The sequence below is a fragment of the Aplidium turbinatum genome, chromosome 12, assembly GCF_918807975.1.
Source record: "Aplidium turbinatum chromosome 12, kaAplTurb1.1, whole genome shotgun sequence".
Lineage (NCBI taxonomy): Eukaryota > Metazoa > Chordata > Ascidiacea > Aplousobranchia > Polyclinidae > Aplidium > Aplidium turbinatum.
This window is the reverse complement of record NC_137483.1, coordinates 24,858,152-24,880,172: the sequence shown is the minus strand read 5'-3', so window position 1 is coordinate 24,880,172 and position 22,021 is coordinate 24,858,152. Positions and strand designations below refer to the sequence as shown.

General features: G+C 39.6%; 1 protein-coding gene across 1 annotated transcript; it reads left to right on the top strand.

Annotated features, from left to right (window-relative positions):
* Nucleotides 1-2,814: 2,814 nt before the first annotated feature.
* Nucleotides 2,815-18,355, top strand: LOC145780712 (phosphatidylinositol phosphatase PTPRQ-like). The gene is made up of 12 exons (XM_082592332.1): nucleotides 2,815-2,932; nucleotides 3,031-3,303; nucleotides 3,530-3,654; nucleotides 4,105-4,246; nucleotides 4,475-4,596; nucleotides 7,593-7,773; nucleotides 10,650-10,810; nucleotides 11,395-11,590; nucleotides 12,872-12,930; nucleotides 13,329-13,463; nucleotides 13,738-14,017; nucleotides 18,177-18,355. The coding sequence occupies exons 1-12, from the start codon at nucleotides 2,815-2,817 to the stop codon at nucleotides 18,353-18,355; spliced, it is 1,971 nt and encodes a 656-aa protein (XP_082448458.1).
* The last annotated feature ends 3,666 nt before the right edge of the window (nucleotides 18,356-22,021 follow it).

Below are 22,021 nucleotides of genomic sequence, written 5' to 3'. Positions count from 1 at the left end.
GTTGATCTAAAACTGCTCAGTCATAAATAGCCTACAATCCTACATTAAACTTAGGCTGTCAATAGATTAATTTAAATGAATTTACATTTGATTTCAATTTTTTTTCGACCTGTAAGTTTACATCTAACAACATGTAATTGCTTTTGCATTTTTGCAATTTTTCTCGCTCACTTTGTTCGCTCAACTACATTTTATTCACCTAACCAACAATGTTGGGCGTGCATTGTTTCACCTAACCAGCAATGTTGGGCGTGCATTGTTTCACCTAACCAGCAATGTTGGGCGTGCATTGTTTCACCTAACCAGCAATCTTGGGCGTGCTTTGTTTCACCTAACCAGCAATGTTGGGCGTGCATTGTTTCACCTAACCAGCAATGTTGGGCGTGCATTGTTTCACCTAATCAGCAATGTTGGGCGTGCATTGTTTCACCTAACCAGCAATGTTGGGCGTGCATTGTTTCACCTAACCAGCAATGTTGGGCGTGCATTGTTTCACCTAACCAGCAATGTTGGGCGTGCATTGTTTCACCTAACCAGCAATGTTGGGCGTGCATTGTTTCACCTAACCAGCAATGTTGGGCGTGCATTGTTTCACCTAACCAGCAATCTTGGGCGTGCGTTGTTTCACCTAACCAGCAATGTTGGGCGTGCATTGTTTCACCTAACCAGCAATGTTGGGCGTGCATTGTTTCACCTAACCAGCAATGTTGGGCGTGCATTGTTTCACCTAACCAGCAATGTTGGGCGTGCATTGTTTCACCTTACCAGCAATGTTGGGCGTGCATTGTTTCACCTAACCAGCAATGTTGGGCGTGCATTGTTTCACCTAACCAGCAATGTTGGGCGTGCATTGTTTCACCTAACCAGCAATGTTGGGCGTGCATTGTTTCACCTAACCAGCAATGTTGGGCGTGCATTGTTTCACCTAACCAGCAATGTTGGGCGTGCATTGTTTCACCTAACCAGCAATGTTGGGCGTGCGTTGTTTCACCTAACCAGCAATGTTGGGCGTGCATTGTTTCACCTAACCAGCAATGTTGGGCGTGCATTGTTTCACCTAACCAGCAATGTTGGGCGTGCATTGTTTCACCTAACCAGCAATGTTGGGCGTGCATTGTTTCACCTAACCAGCAATGTTGGGCGTGCATTGTTTCACCTAACCAGCAATGTTGGGCGTGCATTGTTTCACCTAACCAGCAATGTTGGGCGTGCGTTGTTTCACCTAACCAGCAATGTTGGGCGTGCATTGTTTCACCTAACCAGCAATGTTGGGCGTGCATTGTTTCACCTAACCAGCAATGTTGGGCGTGCATTGTTTCACCTAACCAGCAATGTTGGGCGTGCATTGTTTCACCTAACCAGCAATGTTGGGCGTGCATTGTTTCACCTAACCAGCAATGTTGGGCGTGCATTGTTTCACCTAACCAGCAATCTTGGGCGTGCATTGTTTCACCTAACCAGCAATGTTGGGCGTGCATTGTTTCACCTAACCAGCAATGTTGGGCGTGCATTGTTTCACCTAACCAGCAATGTTGGGCGTGCATTGTTTCACCTAACCAGCAATGTTGGGCGTGCGTTGTTTCACCAAACCAGCAATGTTGGGCGTGCATTGTTTCACCTAACCAGCAATCTTGGGCGTACATTGTTTCACCTAACCAGCAATGTTGGGCGTGCATTGTTTCACCTAACCAGCAATGTTGGGCGTGCATTGTTTCACCTAACCAGCAATGTTGGGCGTGCATTGTTTCACCTAACCAGCAATGTTGAGCGTGCATTGTTTCACCAAACCAGCAATGTTGGGCGTGCATTGTTTCACCTAACCAGCAATGTTGGGCGTGCATTGTTTCACCTAACCAGCAATGTTGGGCGTGCGTTGTTTCACCAAACCAGCAATGTTGGGCGTGCATTGTTTCACCTAACCAGCAATCTTGGGCGTACATTGTTCCACCTAACCAGCAATGTTGGGCGTGCATTGTTTCACCTAACCAGCAATGTTGGGCGTGCATTGTTTCACCTAACCAGCAATGTTGGGCGTGCATTGTTTCACCTAACCAGCAATGTTGGGCGTGCATTGTTTCACCTAACCAGCAATGTTGGGCGTGCATTGTTTCACCTAACCAGCAATGTTGGGCGTGCATTGTTTCACCTAACCAGCAATGTTGGGCGTGCATTGTTTCACCTAACCAGCAATGTTGGGCGTGCATTGTTTCACCTAACCAGCAATCTTGGGCGTGCATTGTTTTACCCAACCAGCAATGTTGGGCGTGCATTGTTTCATCTAACCAGCAATGTTGGGCGTGCATTGTTTCACCTACCCAGCAATGTTGGGCGTGCATTGTTTCACCTAACCAGCAATGTTGGGCGTGCATTGTTTCACCTAACCAGCAATGTTGGGCGTGCGTTGTTTCACCTAACCAGCAATGTTGGGCGTGCATTGTTTCAGAAGTGGATTAAAGGAGGGAAATTTTTTTTGTGTCCCACAAAAAACTAACAAGTAGGCTGAACACTGCTCACTCAAATAGCCTAGTTAATTAATAAATAAATTGATAAATTAAATTTTATTGTTAATGGAGATAGACTATAAGGTGAAATGTGCTCTGAAAACACTATAGATGAAGATGAACAGCAAAAAAACTATCTGATTTTGCAGTCCACCTAACACTATAGATTGCAAAATGGAAGTATCATGTTTTGTTATTTTTGAGCGTTGCGAAAACCACGCTGTCATTGACGGGTCATAATCGATGATGGCTTGTTCAGGTATCTTTTCAAGATGATAGAGGGAGCATCAAAAGTTCGCGTCTCTCAGCCAACATGTCTGCACCAAGCTACAACGAAACGTCGCTTCTGCCTTCTTCATTAAACTATTTCACTGTCGAGACTGTGTCTGTTCAAGATGTCAGTTCGAAGGTTGGGGTTTCGATTAGAGCAAGTAAGTTGGTTAGCGCACAATTTTGTAGCATGGTATTTTAGAATATTGCTGACTTATCATTTTATTGCTGACTCATTGCAACTGATTGTCGCTACCAGGGCCGCTCCGTCCATCCAACGTCTTTGTGGGACACATCACAGAAACTTCTTTCCAAATGAAATGGCATATGCCTGAATCGGAAACAGATCGGTTTGTGATTGAACTGTACGCGATAAAGGAACACACACGAAACGTTACGTCAAGAAAGGTCAACAATGGAGAAGCAAGCATGACAATAAAAGGACTGACAGAAGGAACCGTTTATTATGTTGAAGTCAAAAGTGAATTTCATGACGTCGCAAGTTATCCTGTTCAACTTGAAGTTACTCTTTGTAAGTATTCCATCTTTTAAAAACTCTTTCCAACAAGCTGAACCAAACGGCTGTGTTTTATTGTGTTCTTTCTGCAGCAACAAGTTACTGGGTGCTAAATAACCTATCGCTTGTCAACATTGCAATTTGTGGAATGCGGAAAAGTTGATGTTATTTTTAAACATTTCTATTATTTATTTTATTTTTTAAATTTAATATTTTATTCAACAAACCCTCACACTCTTAGATCCCAACCCACCTGCCAGCTTGCGAATAACGACATCAAAAACCAACGAATTATCCTTAACATGGGAAACTCCCCCTGGCACAAACGGGGGCTTTTGGGTCGAGTGGGAGCCGCATCACGGAAAGGTAGAAGCGATGTTTGGAGATGTGGAAATTATAAAAGTTTTCAACTTGAATTTAAAAAGCATTGGTAAAGTACAGAACGTCCAATTCTACCTTTCACGGAGATGTTAAAATATGCCCCGTTTTCGCATCTACTTCACAGAAGGATGGATGTCTAGATTTTTTTGGGTGAAGGTCGCAGGTCAGATGCTGCATGTATAATGGATATCTATATAAAAAAGATCGTTGGACATATTAAGTATTGAAGTTATTTCTGGAGAATTGGGTAAATTGATGATGATGTTCAATAATTGCTGCAGATGACAATTTATTTCGAACAACGAGCTGTATTTTCAATTGTTCGGTCTATAATTGTCGAAGCATCGCAGGGCGAATGTGAAATATGACTGGAGAGTTATAATTGTGAGTAGTGTAAATAGAAATAAAACATGTCAAGCCTCAGTCTTTGATCAGGTTGTTTCCCGGGACTCGACTGCGACTCTCAGTGACCTCACTCCAGGCCAGGAATATTCCATCAACGTTTACACTTTCAGTCAGAACTCAATGAAACGCAGCAGATCATCCGCGTACGTGGTTGGCAACACCTTGGAAGCTCGTAAGCATATCAATAAATTCATATTTCCGTATGACACAGTTCTGTATCCTAGTGTCATGACTGAACTACCTTTCACCATGCCGCTGCACTCGGAACCATAGTTCACGGTTTCATTGTTGAGATGTAGATTCATCTTAGGCTACCACCTATGATCAGGACCATCAGAGCACGCAGAAGTTTTGCACATCTCTTCCACACAGCAATGTCCGTTTCTTGTGTGTGTTTCAGCTCCTACCTCCCTCAATGACGTGGATATTACTTCAATGTCAAATTCCTCGATCAATTTAGCTTGGAAACCGCCTAGGTATCCTAACGGGAAAATTCTTCAATACGTCATCAATTACCAGCAGGTGAGAGTTGCAATGAAGAAGCCCAGTAATGCGCAAAACAAAGCTGCTGACAGTGGCAAAACACTTTGCTTGGAAAAAGCTGTCAATACCGACTTACATTCTCACAAGGTGAGAACTGCAGTGATGGCCTGATGTGTCTCCTCAAGCTTCTAATATTGTAGTCAACGCTCGCAGATCTTTCGTTCCATTACCCATGCTTTGATCACTTGCGCTATTTCAAGTGAAAGGAAAAGCAAAAACTGGTGGTTCTCAATCGGGTGTCCGCAAAGCGTATTCAAGGGATCAGAGAAAGTTTCCAAGTTTGCAGAATGATCGATAAATTCGATCATTTAAAAATTGGTAGTGCTTTATTTGTGTATTACGATGATTCTCAAACTGTGCGTCGCAACGCCCTGGTCCGTCATTTGAAATGTCAAACGACGTCGCTCAAAGATTCAGTTTCGTAACTAAAATAAATTTCATATGTTCAATTTATTTCTTTTTATAAAGCAGATTGTTGATCAGTGCTTAACTGAGAAGTGCAAACGTGTATCAGCACTTACAGTCTTGCCATGACTGTGATAACAATGAAATATTGATTACAAATGAAAAGTTCTTTGTAAAGATCGCATACATTCTACTAATTTTTGATACAATTTATAGAAAAACATTAAATGAGAATATTAATCACTAACTATTTTGATCCTGTGTGCCAACATATTGCTCATAACATAACTTCGTCAATGACATCAATCGTCATAAGTGCGTCGTGACTCGCGAGTTCAGCAAATTCTTCGAAGTGTGTCGCTTTGAAAGTCTGAAACACTTGTTTCCATTGGGAAAGGCGCTATACCAAACATTCAGGTAATTTTTGTAACGGTCCGCGACAGCTTCAAAGACACCAAAAGGAGCCCGCCAGCCAGAAAGGTTGAGAACCACTAGATAAAGCTTTGATAAAGAGTTTACTTTTCTTTGTTGTACTACAAGCATACAAAACCACCAACTAAATCGGACTAGGTGCAGAAAAAAAGATTAAGAAATGGATTGAAAGTTTTCGACAGAACAATGTGCCCTCATCGATAACAATAACAACAAATTAGCTGCATCAAAACAGTCAACATTACTACAGTTAGAGATTAAACTTTGCCATACCAGCACTGCAAGTAATACCTCTGAACAGCGCAACCTCAATAACTGATAGAAGAATCAAACAGGCACAGTTACGTAAATAGATGAGGAGTAGATCACATGAAATAGGCAATAAATTTATTATATAAAAAACACATTACAAAGGAATCAATTAAAAAAAATTGGAGTGCAAGACAAATGGGCAAACAATTTAGCAAAACAAACGATGAAATTTGAGAGAATCGACAGGACAGCTACATCAATTGGTTGTGGAAGGTTGTTTGTCGTATCCAGGCTTACACCCAGTGGTTGAAGATTTAGATTAAATGGACGGGAAGGCGAGGAAACCAATCTTCTTGCCCACCTTCAGGCATGCTTTTAAGTGTCTTGCTAAAGACACTTAAAGTGTCTTGCTTAAAGACACTTGAGCGGTGTCGAAACGGCGCCCTTTCGATTGCTGTTCCAGGGTTCTCACCACTCGGCTATGCAGCCGACTGGAAGGTTGTGAAAGGAGATGATGTGCAGCAGTGGGCTGACGTGTCAAGCATCGGAGAAGCAAAAAGAATAACGGAAGAACGTGACGTGTGGAAGCAGTTGACAGCCAACCATCGGATCAGAGATGGTGGATGATGACGATGCTTGAAGCTCGTCTATTCTACGTTGACTGACTAATTAGTTTCTTGGATTTTGCTTGTTGGTCACTCTTGATGCGCGTCACTGTGGGGTGTAGCCTACAACGCGAACAATTTAGTGTTTGTACTCAGCATTGCCCATAAAATCGGGGACTTAATCAACAATGGGGTAACCGGGCATAAATGCACGGATTTTAGAATTAAAAATCTAAATTCACTTTCAGATTTCAGCTAATTCAAACCCGGTTAAACTCGACATCGTGTCGTTTCTGCGATCGCTTCTTTTAAGCGAAAGACTGTAAGACTACATAGTTTTGTATTATAAGTGCGAATCGTACCTCTGTTTCTTTACTTTTGAATGTTCGTGTTTTGACTTTTTCTTTCTTTATATTGGTTGTAAGGTTCAGTCGTCCCCGCATGGCTTCATCAACTGTCACACCTCCAAGTCCAGTTGCTTTAGATATGTGGAGCCGACTGGTTCTTTCAACCAATTCACCAACTTTGAACTGTTAGGTTTGGTGGCCGTGCTAAATTTAGCCTACTTTCATCAAGGTTACTTCTAAATTTACATCGCATCCACGTCTTAAACTTTTATGGTTTTGCCACCTTTTCCTTTTATTAGTTTTGTTCTCCATTTGTAACTTCATCATTTATTGCTACATTTCGACAAATAAAAATAAATTTAATTGCCTTGAAGTATTGAATCTAAAAGTAAGAAACAGTTCTTTGTAGACAGAAACTGGTTTGAAAGCAATCTGTAGCAGCTCATTGTAATTCAATTTGAACAAAATCCCGTAGAGTAACCTGGAATGAAACGAATTGTTATAAGCAAACAAGCACAATTTGACCAGTGCCAATTTGCAATACTTTTTTTACTTGTGCGTACAGTATATACTGTACATGCCCACAAGATATGTGTACAGGTGTATGGAACACGCATTTAATCAATTCGTTGATCAGTGATGTCATTGATTGCCACGAGTTAGAGTTGGTATTGGTGTAGGCTACTGTATTCAAAATATTTCGGGAGGGGGGCAATCGCTTTCTTTGCCCCCCTGTCCTTGACTCGCTCCTGCCGAGGTGCTAATTTTGATAAAGTTAAATGTAGTATTTGTGATGAGTTGCTAAGTAATTGTGAAGTGGCATAATTTCGAAGCTCGCGACGAAACCAAAAGTAAAACTATTTTAACTTTATATATTGAATTCGGTTTATGTTAAGTAAACATTTATGCAGTAAGTTACCCTACCACTTTTTAGCTCTTTCCACATCCTTCCATTGTTCCTTCTGTTCTAAATACAAGTGGGGATGCCAGAGAAACCGAATTGGAAGGTCTTGAATCTGGAGCTGGCTATTATGTCACAATTGCAGCCCAGAACTCAGCTGGAATTGGTGGTTTCTTGGATCACCGTTTCATCAAGTGCCTCGATGGCACTCCAGGTATTGTACCAACTGCTTTGATTTTTTTTATCGCCGACCCTCGTGCGAGCACTCAGATAAAGGAAACCGTCGATACTCAAGATATCAGTAGTGAACCTGGTTTTCCTGGCAAAATTTTGAACGCGTTGCCGTAAAAATGTTGTTAGCCCATAATGCCTATCTACATTGCGTCAGCTTCGATGAAGAAATACGCGTTAACCGATTGTTTAGTTGTATTGCTATATATTCGTACTCTAAATAAAGCGATGCTGGTGAACATTATAGGGCAGGTCGATTTTATACTTTTTTTGGAATATTAAAGTGAATAATGTACCGGTAGTTAGATTTACCTTAAAAACTCACTTTTTTGAAATATCAGCCATACCGGATGAGAAACGGCTTGCGGAAATTCATTTGAATTTTTTTTCGATTTTTGAAGGAAAATTACATTACCGCTAGATGGCGCAAAAACCAAATTCGAAAATGGCTGCTTATTTTTCGTTTAAACTGCTTTGACTCAATCACTCAGGCACTCAAAATGAAAAATTTTATGATCAGGCATACTCTTCGAAGTAAAAAATTAATAAAAATGAAACAGTTGTTCAGTATACGCGAACTACAGTAAGTGAAAGTTGGTTAGCTGAGCTACAGCTCGGACTGCAATTCGTCGTAAGAGTGACGATAATGACCTTAAGACGGAAACGGCCGGCGCATATTTCTACTGAGAGCTTTGGCAACAATTGTTTTGTGACGATTTTTGAAACCGTAGAAAACTTTCGAAGCTTCCGAAACCAGTTTTTCTCCATAGTTAGCGAATGTGAGGTAGCCTACATCAGAAATGTTCGGTTTCCGATCGTTATCAATAAATGATTGAAGGTGCTCGATTGAAACTTCCTATGTCAGTGGTGGGTTTGAGCTTTCAAGATCGCTGATATCCACAAACTCTTGCCACTCGTTTGCATTCCAGTTGACTAATGGAATCTTTTTTGCTGCCCTGTGCTCGCTAGAAAAATACAAAAATAAGTTAGCGACTGCTAAAATTTTTACTATCGACGCCAAGAAAACTTTGCCCATAACTTTGATTTTTGCTTTGGCTCGATCCAGTTTGAACTTATTCATAACAATGTGACGGAGATCAACTTCCGGTCTCAAAAGATGTTTTATGTCATGTAATACTGCATTGTCAAGCGATGATACAGACACCCTCACAAGCTCTAAACGGAAAAAAGGAAATTTTGAGGTGCTGTATTTGCAGGCCGGCACTCTTGCTTGTCCTAAAATATAACATGATGACATTAAAAAAAAGTAACTTACGGTAATAATAAACCTGTGATACAAATCAAATGTTACCGGCCTAAATTATAAACATTCACACATCAGGGATTTATGGCAAACAAAGGTAAAATAGTTTCGGTATATAAATTTTTAGGTTACTTTTACTCTTTGTGCACTGAGCTTATTAAATAACATCAATATGATGCACGTGTTGATTTTTACATTGTGGTACCAATTCATATGTAGCCTATCATTTTCAATCGACTAAATAAATCGTGCTTACCTCCTTGTCTGACGCCGAACTCAACGACTCGACGTGCTTGAGCTACTTATCCATTCGGGTAATCCTGGTGGTCCAGGTGTATCTTCCTCCTCGTGGAAGTCATGGGGAAGTTTTTGTAGCCGTTTTTCATTATTTTGTGCTTTCGTAACTGCTGATCGATCAACCAATTACATTTGAAAGATACACTTAAAACCAATTTTTAGCCTTTGATCCATCAGATAAGCTCTTTCTTCCAATGGAATTTTAGCATTTGCAGAGAATACACAGAGAGTGTGCTCTTTCTTGCAATCCAAGAGCTTGCAGTTGACTCGAGTATCACTGCATGGCACAACTTCCAGCGAACAAATACATGCCCAGATTAGCTTTTGCTCGGCCTTTTGCGTGTAGCCTATGCAGTTTATATCCTTAACCAATTTCAATAAATCTTTAATTTTTCTGTTGATGGCTTTGTCAGAAATCAAACGTAGGCGAGGATTTAGCTTACTGCCTGCCAGATAGCCTACTAATTAAATCCTCGCTGATGCGCAAAACAATATCCTAAATATTTCTTTTAATTTTAGCATTGTGAAGCTGGTAATAATATTGAATTAGTTGTTTATAAGTGCTGGATTCCGCTTTGGCAAGCTCGCAAGGGCCTCCTCCAGAATGCTGTTCACTTTGTCGTGAACGCGGATTTTCTTTTGGCATGTTTCAATAAGAGTTGGTAAACAAGAAAGTTTATCACATAAGCTACTAGCTGAAATTAAATAAGATTTAAATTTTTTTTATCTAGATCAACTGATTCACTGGCTTGTCAAATCATTGCTCAAAACGATCTATTATATTCATAAGAAGCACATTTCCAATGCTGTAATGATAAGCTGATAACTCAATCTAATGGATAGCTTAAGTATATAGAGACGCGTCAGGCTTATAACAAGCACTAGGCGTACAGTCTATCACTGAATTAAGTGCTTAATTTCAATTCGAGCTAAACAACAACTTTTTCACTGTTCAGGTCTCCTATTTTTATAAAATTCCGCTAACTTACTGTGATTAGGTAGGCCTACATCATCTATAAAGTATGAAGAAAGTCATCGCGCGTTTGCGGCTGTTATGACGACTTCCGCTAACGGCGCTACATATTCGCGCTTGTCAAAAAAAACGCGGGGAGCAACTTTTAAGAATTTAATCGTATTTCCGCAAGCGATCGTTGCACTTTACTTATTTTTTTTAATTGTAGAAGATGTTTTTCACTTATTGGCAACTACCGGTACTTTATTCCACATCAAATTTTAAAATCCACCTGCCCTAGTGAACAATGGTTCTTAACTGACGATGAATTATCTGCACGTGTCAGGACCTGTGGATGATCTCATCGCTACAACGAATTCATCTTCAAGCATTGTGGTTTCTTGGCAACCCCCAGAGCATCCAAATGGAGAGATAACTCTCTATAAACTTCTCGTGGAAGAAGATGACGGATTAATAGTGGATGAGTTCGAATTCTACAGAAAAAAGGTAACCGCTGAAGGATTTCAACCCACGCTCGTTTCCGTTGAAAGCTGAACGTTGTTAAGCGATGCTGATTATGCAAATGGTTTCTCATATAAATATTACTGTTTGTTTACGGTTGAATAGAACAGAATCTATCTTACAATTTGATTTGCAACTTATGAGGAAAGCTTTAAAGTTTAAAGCTTTAAAGCATTATTCCAATTATGAGCTTCAACTCTTTCAATTGTCGCACATTTGCCAAAGATTCAGAAGGACAGGATTTTCAAATAGGTTACGCCACCAACAAAAAGGATGCATTGACAAGTGTGTGAATTAGTGATGGTCCAAGTCTTGTTAGTAACCAGCTGATATGTGGAGGTTGAATAAAAGCATTCTAAAAGAATTTGTAATCAACTTGCAATGATGAGCAGACTTGGGCTATCACCATTCTAAAACAACTTTCCGCCAGAAGTTTTGAACAACATCTGCCAACACTTAATTTAACACTAATTTTCCCTGGCAACTTGTGTATTCCGTATTTCTATAAACTTTTGATGTTTGCTTCACAAACATTTTATAACCAGGCAAGTGTATATGCTCTTTTGTAGAACTCCAATCCGTTTCGCTGTATCTTTGACGGTGTGTCTGATATTGCTTTCACCTCTCTACTCCGGCTTCACGGGGAAGGATCCAACATTTCAATCACACCCATCAACGACTTGTCGACGTCATCATCGCATGCTGATTATGACAAAAAAACAATCAGAAGATATTTGTCTTCGTATGCTTCGCAAAGTTCAGTTGGTGAGGATCTTTCAAGACATTTAAATCAACTTCCGAGTGTTGGCACTGTCAAGTGAACCCACCAGCGTTCACACCACGCATCTGTAGACACAACACTAGCCACTTGAACTTTAGACATTTTTTGACTCGAACCGGTTTTTCTAAGAAGCAATTGAATATATTTCATGGCACATTTCATCACTTTCCCCAGAACCCACACTGCGACTACCACGTTTCAAAATATCATTTATGGGTAAACTAAAACCCGAGAGTTTAGTGTGCACTGTTCTACTTGACAACAATTAACTGTAAATGGGTGTGCAGTCGCCAACGTGTAGTTACTGTTATATAAAACCATGGACATCTATAATATAGTAGTATGTATAAAACCTTCCATGTTGTCTGATGTGTATGATGTACGCCCAAATAGCTCAGTTGGTTAGCGCGTGACTTCTGGAAAGAAGCAACTTCAAGATCAAGCGGCGCTGGTTCGACTCTCGGGGTGTGCGCTTGAACAACGCACGTTAAGGACTGCTCTCCATTCAGCGGCATCTAATGGATGGAATAGTTCCCCGGCAACAAGACTTCAACAATCGGAAACTTCATTCTGTCAATCTCGATGACTGGGCCTGCGTCAGTGATTCAAAGCCTCTACAAGTATGCGAAACTACCTGGATTAAACTGTACAAGAAGCTTTCCCAGTCCGAGGATAAAGATTCAATCAATCAATCAATGTTAAATGTTATTTTACAGAGGCCAAGTTTTTCACTAAAATTACAAAATTCCACTGATGATGTTTTCTAATACTTGATTGATTGTATTTATTAAAGATTGAACAAACACTTTTTTTATTGAAAACATTTCTCGTGCTGAGTTTTTGAGCACTTTCCCACTGACAGCACTTCTAATGGAATGAGATGAAGACGGGCTGTACACAACTATAGCAATAGATGCGGTGGAGAGGAAAGTCTAATCTATTAACTGCACTTTTTTGGGAACTTTCCCCGGCTAGCGTCGCTTGCCAGATTGTATGTCACATGCTTTGCTTTTACTGCGTTGCGTGTACCCAGTTATGAAGTTCATCAATGGTTCTTAGTTCAGCAATGTTGTTTGAAAAGCGTTTGTTTCATTAGTTCTGCATGGACCAATATTTGTCCATAAAATACACTTTACTACAGTAGTCAGTTGTCTATGGCTAAGCTGCTTTATTAGGTTTGTGGGTTAATTTAAAGCCAAGCCGATCATCATCGATGCCACGACTGTGACAGATTGTTGCGTAATTAAGTTTTTTTTTACGTTCAGCTGGAGGATCTGAACTGGATGAACTGGAGACGGTGGATCACAAGAAGTGGTCTGCGAACGTAAGTGAAGGTTTCCCTACAAGTCACTCTTGTAGCATCCTAGGATTGGAAATATGAAAACACTCTTGTAGTTATCCTATTATAATTTCAACCCTAAATAAAGTTGTCCACAACCCGGCGGCAAGCCAACGTTGTGATCACGTGATCCGAGCAGCTACAATGCTTTCAACGTTTATGCACGAACATCGTACATTCAACGTTATGCACGAACATCGTACATTCAACGTTATGCACAGACATCGTACATTCAACGTTATGCACGAACATCGTACATTCAACGTTATGCACGGACATCGTACATTCAACGTTATGCACGGACATCGTACATTCAACGTTATGCACGAACATCGTACATTCAACGTTATGCACGGACATCGTACATTCAACGTTATGCACAGACATCGTACATTCAACGTTATGCACGGACATCGTACATTCAACGTTATGCACGGACATCGTACATTCAACCTTATGCACGGACATCGTACATTCAACCTTATGCTTTGAGGTTTCATGTTCTCAAACATGACAAGGTTGGATATTTGCTGAGCAATTTTAATTTTTTTCTATTTACTATTTCTTGTTTTTCCCTGTCAGAGAGCTGTTATATCGCATCATGCAGGAACCGGCATTTCTGTTTGGACACTTCAGTGACGTAACAAATGCAACGTCATGATAAATCAGTGCCAATTATTGTTTTTTGTAAGCTGCAGGTTACATCGACACTTGTTGTACTGCAAACATCGGTTACGTTCTTTTTGCAGGGCTAATCTATCAGTTCATTCACGTTATCGCTTAATTTTTCAGTTGAATGAAGAAGATTTTAACACATTTTGTCCTGTACACTTCACAATCCTTGGCCTTAAACCCTACACGAGATATCACGTGAACGTGAGAGCGTGGACGTCAGCAGGCGAGGGAGAAGAGGCAGCAAGTATTGTGATTGTGACCGAACAAGAAGTGCCTGGTGGCCCACCGAAGTACTTGCATGTTTTCCAAGCACATCCACGAAATGTAACCATCGTATGGACCCCACCTTATCCTCCCAATGGAATTCTCTCTTACACTTTATATCTCTACTCCAAAGGTTTGTACATTTATATTTTTGAATTTCACTTTTTATTCAGAGGTCCATTGTTTACCTGGTTTGAAGATTTGTCTGTCTCCTCTCTCAACGGCAATGTCATACCAAGAACAGTGCCGTTGAAAACGGCTTCCGTGACTCTATAGGGTTCCACGGAACATGTAGTCAGGTCAAAAAAGTTTAAAGGGTTCCTCCTTTTGTATAGAAATTTATTTCTTTACTATATTTTTGCTTTGAACATTAAGTTTGTTTTAACAAAAAAAAAAAAAAACCGTAAGCGAGTAATGTCGGTCTGGAATTGCATTCGGGAAGTGATTTTCTGATGTCTCTGGATTTATTAATATTCAATTGAACACTGAGAATATGTCCTTATAATCTTTGTAATGTATTGTATTGAGTTTAAATTTAACCGTTGTTATTGCGTTCATAAACGTAGTTGCACTGATGAGAATTTAATATTCGAAAACGCGTTCTGCAACACTGTTTTTGCACTCTGCAATGCCTGATGCAGATTTATCTGTAGATTTCCATCACGCATTGAAGCGGTGATCTGATAATGAAATTTTCTACGGTTCGAGAAAAAGTTTTCTCTGCCTATAAAACGTTGAATGGCAGTTTAATCAATTATTTCAGAAAGTTCCTTGGTTTCATATTATCTGAATATTGATATGACATTCTGAATTTTATATGAGTTCCTCAGGACGGAAACCTTATTAAACACTACCCCTGCCCTATCTGAGAGTGACCATTGATCGGCAACTCACGTATAAAAAACACTGTGACTCAGTTCGTGCTAAAACATCAGCAAGAAACAACCTTCTCAGATGTCTAGTTGGGTCGACTTGGAGATCCAAAACTTCAACCTTGCGCACCACTGCCCTTGCGCTTGTGTACAGTGCTGCCGAATATGCTTCTCCAGTCTGGAGCAGCAGCATACACGCAGGAAAAGTAGATATCGCCCTTTAACGACACCATGCACATTGCACATAATTACTGGACACCTGCGTCCAACCCCCACAGGTTTACCAGCAGGGCTGTAGAGTCGGAGGGATCTTAGCGTATCCGGAATCGGAGTCGTTGAAAAAAAGGCCGACTACGACTCCGGCTTGATGCAAAACAATGAACAATAACATTTTTGTTTTCAAACTTTTTCAAAGTGTCTTGTCCTGTTTTCTGTATTGCGCTATAAATCTTTTCCAGAAGTGGAAGTGTTTGTTCTTGTTGGATTTTGTAAAAGCCACCGCTTAAATTTCGATCGTAGCTTGAGTGAAATTAAATTTTAAAAAAGTAAAAAAAAGCAAAAATTGAAAAACTGGCAACACCGAAGCCGGAGTCGGCCAGTTAGATACCGAGGAGTTGTGGTCGTACATTTTTTTCTGACTTCACTGCCCTGATTACCAGTGCCCAGTGCTTTCAAGCATTGCTCTACCAAAGCTACGCAGAGAAAACAGCACAAAACGACTCGTATCAAAGGCAGCGGTCAATGATCGGTATCTCCTTCACACTGTCGTCCTGGGCGCACAACAGTTCACAAGTCAACGCCTTCAAGGAACTGTTTTTTGACACATTATGGCACTTTATGAAGATTACTTTGACTTTGACCTTATGCTTCATGGAGAGACTGCTGGAAAAACACTTCACGGCTCGATTGACTTCAAGTCACACCAGACACTAAAGTACAATTGGTTCAGACCTACCAAGAAAAGAATGGGTGACTTTGAATCGCCTCCGTACTGGTGTTGGTCGCTTCAACCACAATGCGGTACTGTATGTTCCACTAGGGTTATTCGCCAGTATGTGTTTGTGGCAAACCTCAGCACATCATTCAATGTCGTTCAGCTTTTCGACTTACAGGACACGTGAACCTTATAGACACTGAAACGATGCAAAAGTTACAACAATTGTAAGGTGTTATCTTATATTGTTGCCTCAAAAGAAAGAAAAGTAAAATATTTAGCAGAAATACAGATTTTTAGGGAATTATCACTTCTCGTTAAACATCAGCTTTGGTTTCACCATAAATATTTCTTTTTCAAAATAATGTTCAAAAACACCAGCCGATAGTTTGCAGGCTTTCAATAGTGCAATAGTTTGACAATTGCCATCTCGGACGACATTTACTTTTGCACTGACTCTGTCTGTTTTCTTTGCAAAGCGCTGAAGAGCAACGCATGTCGCATATCTGCGATGGATACAGCGCAATATAAAAACACACTTTATTAATCTATTGCTAGGGACACAATTTTGCTTGAGCTTTGTATTCAAAAAGAAAAAAGCAAGTTTGGTTCATTTAATCAAATATCGAAGCAGTCAATGAGCTAAATCAGGGCGGTCCAAGACTTCGAGCATGAAGGACCACATTAAGGTTTGAGGAAAACGTTACGCTGCATAAAAAAAAGGATTTTCAGCTTGTTTGCAATTTCAAGTGATCAACACACCATAAAAATCAAACATCAACAAAATAACAAACCAAAATAATTGATTGTTTCTTGCTTTTTGATTGCTGTGTCACTCTCTGGTTTGAATTTGGTGGTCGACAGATGTAAATAGGCATCCAAGGTTTCATCAACCATTTTGTTTCGTGTGTCGCTTTTCAATCGCTTCATAATTGAAGAAGTGTGTTGCAGACGTATATGCTACCAATTATGGAGCACAACTTTAATTCAAACTCTTTTGAATTAAACTCCTTTGGAACGGATGCTACTTGCTAAAGCACATATAACTGTGATCGAGAGTCTGTGTTCAGTGGCGCACGCAGGGGGGCATTGGTCCATGCCACCTTCCCGCCTTGAACAAATGTTGATTGTTTTAGCGTTTTTCTGATTGTGTAGTGCCAACATGTTATTATTCAAGAGTGGTCTTGGGTAGCATGGCCGTATTAACCGCCCTTTGTATCCCCCGGGGGGGGACAGCTGTCTAGGGGCGCACTCATTTCAGTTTGTTTAATGTTTTTTTTTGGGCTATTTGAAATAAAAAAACTGCTGTAAGTATTGCTACAAAAAACTAGCCATTTTATAGCTTAGGATGCATCCCTCGGTTTTATATATTGTTGATCACCATTGAAAATGACTATTTTAAATCAGCCATACCATTGAATCTATGCTATTTTGTTGGAGTTTACAGAAGAAATAATTATAGTGCTTTCTTGGGAAATGTGTTTCAACGGTTGATAACATAAGACTTGACCAAAATTAAATGCTCGTGAAACGACGAAGATGTTTAATAATCGAATCCAGAAGCGTTGCAGAGATTATCCAGCGTATACTTTTGCTTTCGAGATGACTTTTTCAATCCAAAAACTTTTTAAGAAGAGGCAGGCTTGTATCCTACGGAAGGGAACTACACGTCGCCAATTTTTTGTAACTACCTTGTTAAAGTGGGATGATTGGTATTCAACCTAGCGTCTCAATTTTATTTTATTTGTATTTTTTCGAGACAAACGCAGCGTCATTTTATTCGTAGTTTTTAGTTTTTGTGAAATGTGGAACAACAAACTATAGGCTATAAAGAAACATACAATCGACTAGATTGGCAAGAAAAGGAGAAGAGCTGGAGGGGCATCTTTTTTATTGAATTTATATGAGATTACGTTTGCTTCTTGTCATAATTACTTCCTCGGATTGTCTTTTGTTGCCGCACGCTATCTCGTAATCTTGTCTTGTGATTACACTCCAGAATACGTTACAACAAATTGTTAACACCTTTTGGTGTTTGTTCTTCAGTTGTGTGTGTACGTAGCTCAGTGCGTATTACAGTTATTTGTTCAGTCACTTATCATTACCATTGTTTACAGCTATTTGTTTAGATGTATTAGGTATTTCCTGATGAGGGCAAAGAGTTCTTGCCGAAAAAGTTCAATTTATTATGTTGATAGTCTGTTAGTGTATTATATTTGTCTTTAATAATGTTATTCAATCTTATTAAGTTATTGTCAGCAGTCATCTGTTTATGGCATTGTAAAATTACTTCTCTACAGAAGCTATACATGCATCTGTCTAACAAGATATAGAGGTTCTGCTGCAACACTTTGTTCAAAAGGTGGTGTAATCAACTTTACAGCGTTTTCGCGATACCATCTCTCTTTTCCTAGTGGTTCTAGCACATTCCATCACATGGCTGTCAAATGAGCTCAGTGACGTTATGTTGTTTGCATCTCGATTAGATCGTGCCCGAGACCAAATAATCGCAACCAACCACACTCGGATGATGGTGACAAACCTGAACCCCTACACCAAGTACGCCGTCGCTGTGCAATCGAGATCAGAAGTTGGAGAGGGGCCTTGGTCCCCCTTCTTAACTTTCCATACCCCTGAAGACGGTAAGCGCCTGAAAGGATTGTGATAATAATTGCTGAGCAGATGGTTGTTAAGGTAGGAGCCCTAACACAGGAATCAGGTTGAGATCCACCGCCATGGATCCATATTTTCAGTTTTCCACCAAAACTACTTCAACCTCTTCTTACGTTTGTAAGTTATCTCGGTGTTACTATAAGAATAATAAACGGCAACAAATTTCTTCACAGTTCCAGAAGTTGTGCAAAACCTGAGCGCGATGGTCGATGATTCTCGGTCTATCACTGTGACGTGGTTACCACCTTTGCATCCACATGGCGTCATCATTAGCTATCACGTCAATGTGTATGACATCACAAGAGACTTGCAGGTGTACCAGCTGCTAACAAACATTGCAAGGATAAACGTAAGGACTGGCCATGTTGCTTGTTTCTACTATTTCCATTACGTAATAAGCAAACGTACAAAGCAAACTATCCAGTATGTGTATCTCCCACGGCAATGGTTTGAGAAAGATCTTTTTGTCGCTTGCTTTAAGCTGATAACTCCATACTCTTTTGAAAAGTAAAATATTATTACTTGACCCGTTTGATATCTGAAATCCATCTTTATACGGTAAATAAGTCTTTCTTCATCTAATTTTTGTTTGATTTGTTCTCTATGAAGTGAAAAGATTTCATATTACACAAAACATACTTTCAACTAACACCAGTCTCTACAAGCAGGAAATATTTATAATAATTATTGCTTGTACACTCAGTGCGCTATCATCAGTGGCGCCGGCAGGGGGGGGGGCAGGCGGGGCAGCTGCCCCCCCAATGTTTTGGGCATCATCTTTTTAATTTTTTTTTTTTATTAATACTTATTAATATTATTTTTTTAATATTTGGATCCCAACCTCAAGTAAGTCAACTCAAGTTGCAAAGGAGGGAGGGGGGGGGGGGGGGGGGGTAAAAGCTCTTTCTTTAAAAAAAGTATGGAAAACCTTGATGACTAAATTGTACAGTAGATAAAAAGATTTTCTACAGAAGCAAAGATATATAGACTTTTTAAAGTTTTAACTAACGTCACATTGATGTAGAAAAATAACAACCTGTTAAATTTTTGATACCTCACACTCCCATGACTTCTTCCGCCCGCATTTTGGCATTGGTTGCTTGCAGTGATTCTTTCACTTAAACAAAACGTTTTGTTTCAGCAGTTTTGAGTTGTTCAATTCTTAAGTTGTAAAGAAGACTCAATTTCTCCAATATTTATCATTTATGTTTCTTCTTTAATCTCAGCAGAGTATAAAACTTGTAAAAGTTTTTCATCCATACGACGTCATGAATGCAATTATATCTCAAATCAGCGTAATGACGTGACATCATCTAAACATTTTACCGAATAATAAATTAACAAATTCGGTCGTCAAAAGTGGTTTGGTGGTGGTAAATATTACGTAATGAAAAAAATGTGATAAGGTTGGAAGACATTACGTCATGTATTTTCAATACAAATTGAAGTTTAAAATTTATTCTTTTGTTCATAGTCGTAACTCGTAATCCACCTTCAAAGCGGTATTACAAAGAACAATTTTCGATAAGGGGGGCATCAAGAATAAGTCGACATGACTTTTAACCCTTAGAAGGTTGGGCTCCTGGAGTCTTGCTCAGTTTGGGGGGGGCTGTCGATTCTTCTTATGCTTTAGGAGTGATATCTCTGTTATTTTGGCACGGTTTCAAAATTTGGGATTCACTTTGTAAAATTATTCACTCTGAGCATATCCGAAAATTAAAACTATATGAATTTTAGCACTGCTCATATACGTTGTAATGTTGAGGTCACTTATGAGTGTAATTTGTAGCCTGAGTTTACACATTATTTTTTGGTAGAGTAATGAAGAACGTGCATTGTAATGTTGTGATTAATTTTTTTTTACATTATTTTACATACAGCCAATGCCCTTCACGCTGTGAAACAGTTAGGATTAACGAGACATGGGCCAAATTAATTACTTTCATCCAGCTGATGGGAAAATGTTTCACAATTAGAATATGAAATATTTCAGAGGATGTGCTGAGAAATACCTTATATCTCTCAATATATAACCTTTATTCGCTCAAAATTTCAGCTCAATAGAGGTGAATAAAAGTTAGGAAAAATCAAGAAATCTCGTAGTCGCAGCCTCAGTGGTTTTAGAGATACAACTGTTAATACAAAAAAGTTGAATTGACAACCCCCCAACCTTCAAAGGGTTTGCATTGAGTCAACAGATCTATGCCTTAAGGTTTACGTCAGCTCCGGAGATCAGTAAAATGTAAGGTTGTCATCTTCGGTGCAACAAGACCATTGATTGATTGGTTTAGTGAGGATTCGTAGTCCCATTGCTTTCATTTTGAGTGATCATACTGATTTTCAATTTATTCCTATAAGACGTTACGTAATGAAAAAATATATAACTAAGGTTGGAAGACATTACGTCATGTCTTTTTAATTCAAAATGAAGTTTTAAATTTATTTTTTTGTTCATAGTCGTAACTCGTAATCCTCCTTCAAAGCGGTATTACAAAGAACAATTTTCGATAAGGGGGGGCATCAAGAATATGTCGACATGACTTTTAAGGTTTACGTCAGCCCCCGAGATCAGTAAAATATAAGATTCTCATTATCGTGATTGTAAGCCGCGGAAACTTTTTTCTCTAAAAAACATATTCCCGGGAAGCTAAACATTTTTTCCAGCCGTGGTAGAAAACAAGAGAAATTAAATAATATACCACTGTCTAACTGTCTTGCACCAGTGGCGTAGCCAAGGGAGGGGGGTTCGGGGGTTTCAACCTTTTAAATTGAATTTACGGATGTTAATACATTGTTTACAAGAAAAGCTTTAGCCTATGATGTAATTTCTCGTCAAACTGTGCAAGGATGCAAGCCATCTGAAACTGCTGAGATCGCATGTTCGATCTAGATTAACATCTAAACAGCTATTCGTTATACAAAACTTGAATATATCAGAAATAGCCTAAAGTAACTTCATTGTCTCAAAGCTTTTTGTTTGACACTCATCAAGATGTATGACCTCTATGACGTTACATTTTCTAAACTTTGGGTTGACTTCAGAGCATAAAAGTTAGTGACTTACCGGAATAAGATCGCTTTTTGAATCAACCAAGGAGAAAATTGATAAATAATAAAACTGTAATAATCTCGCAAAAAAAGCAATCAACCTATGTCTCTAAAACAAAGTTTGCCTAATTTTAAACGAAACTGCATTAACAGAGCGAGTTTTGCCAATACCAAACATTCAAATATCTCAGTCTGGAATTAGCAACAAGAAAACACAGAGACTTAGCTTTATTTCCGAAAAATGCCGAAGAAAACATGATCTTATTCTTTTGCTATGCCACCGGACAGCACCATTTTACAGAAATATTCATACCCACAATTTTGTTGAAAATGCTCTCAGAATGCACCAAACTGAAAGTAATTTTTCAAAATTTTCTGGGGGAGGCCCCCCAGACCCCCGCCGCTAAGTGTCGCCTTCGGCAAACACGCCATCGGGCTGCGCCCGCCGGTTGTCAACACCCCCCCTTTCAAATTTTTTGACTACGCTACTGTCTTGCACTGTCAATATTTTGCCCCCCCATTGTTGAAGGTCTGGCGGCGCCACTGGCTATCATCGAGTGTTGCATTGGAAGCCGCCTGGTTTCTCTGTACCTCTCGATGTCAATGTGGC

Coding starts and splice junctions, on each gene's coding strand:
- LOC145780712 (XM_082592332.1), top strand. CDS start 2,815: ATGTCTGCACCAAGCTACAACGAAACGTCGCTTCTGCCTTCTTCATTA. Junction 4,597..7,592: donor ACGTCATCAATTACCAGCAG/GTGAGAGTTGCA, acceptor ACCACTTTTTAG/CTCTTTCCACATCCTTCCAT. Junction 11,591..12,871: donor TGCTTCGCAAAGTTCAGTTG/GTGAGGATCTTT, acceptor TTTTACGTTCAG/CTGGAGGATCTGAACTGGAT.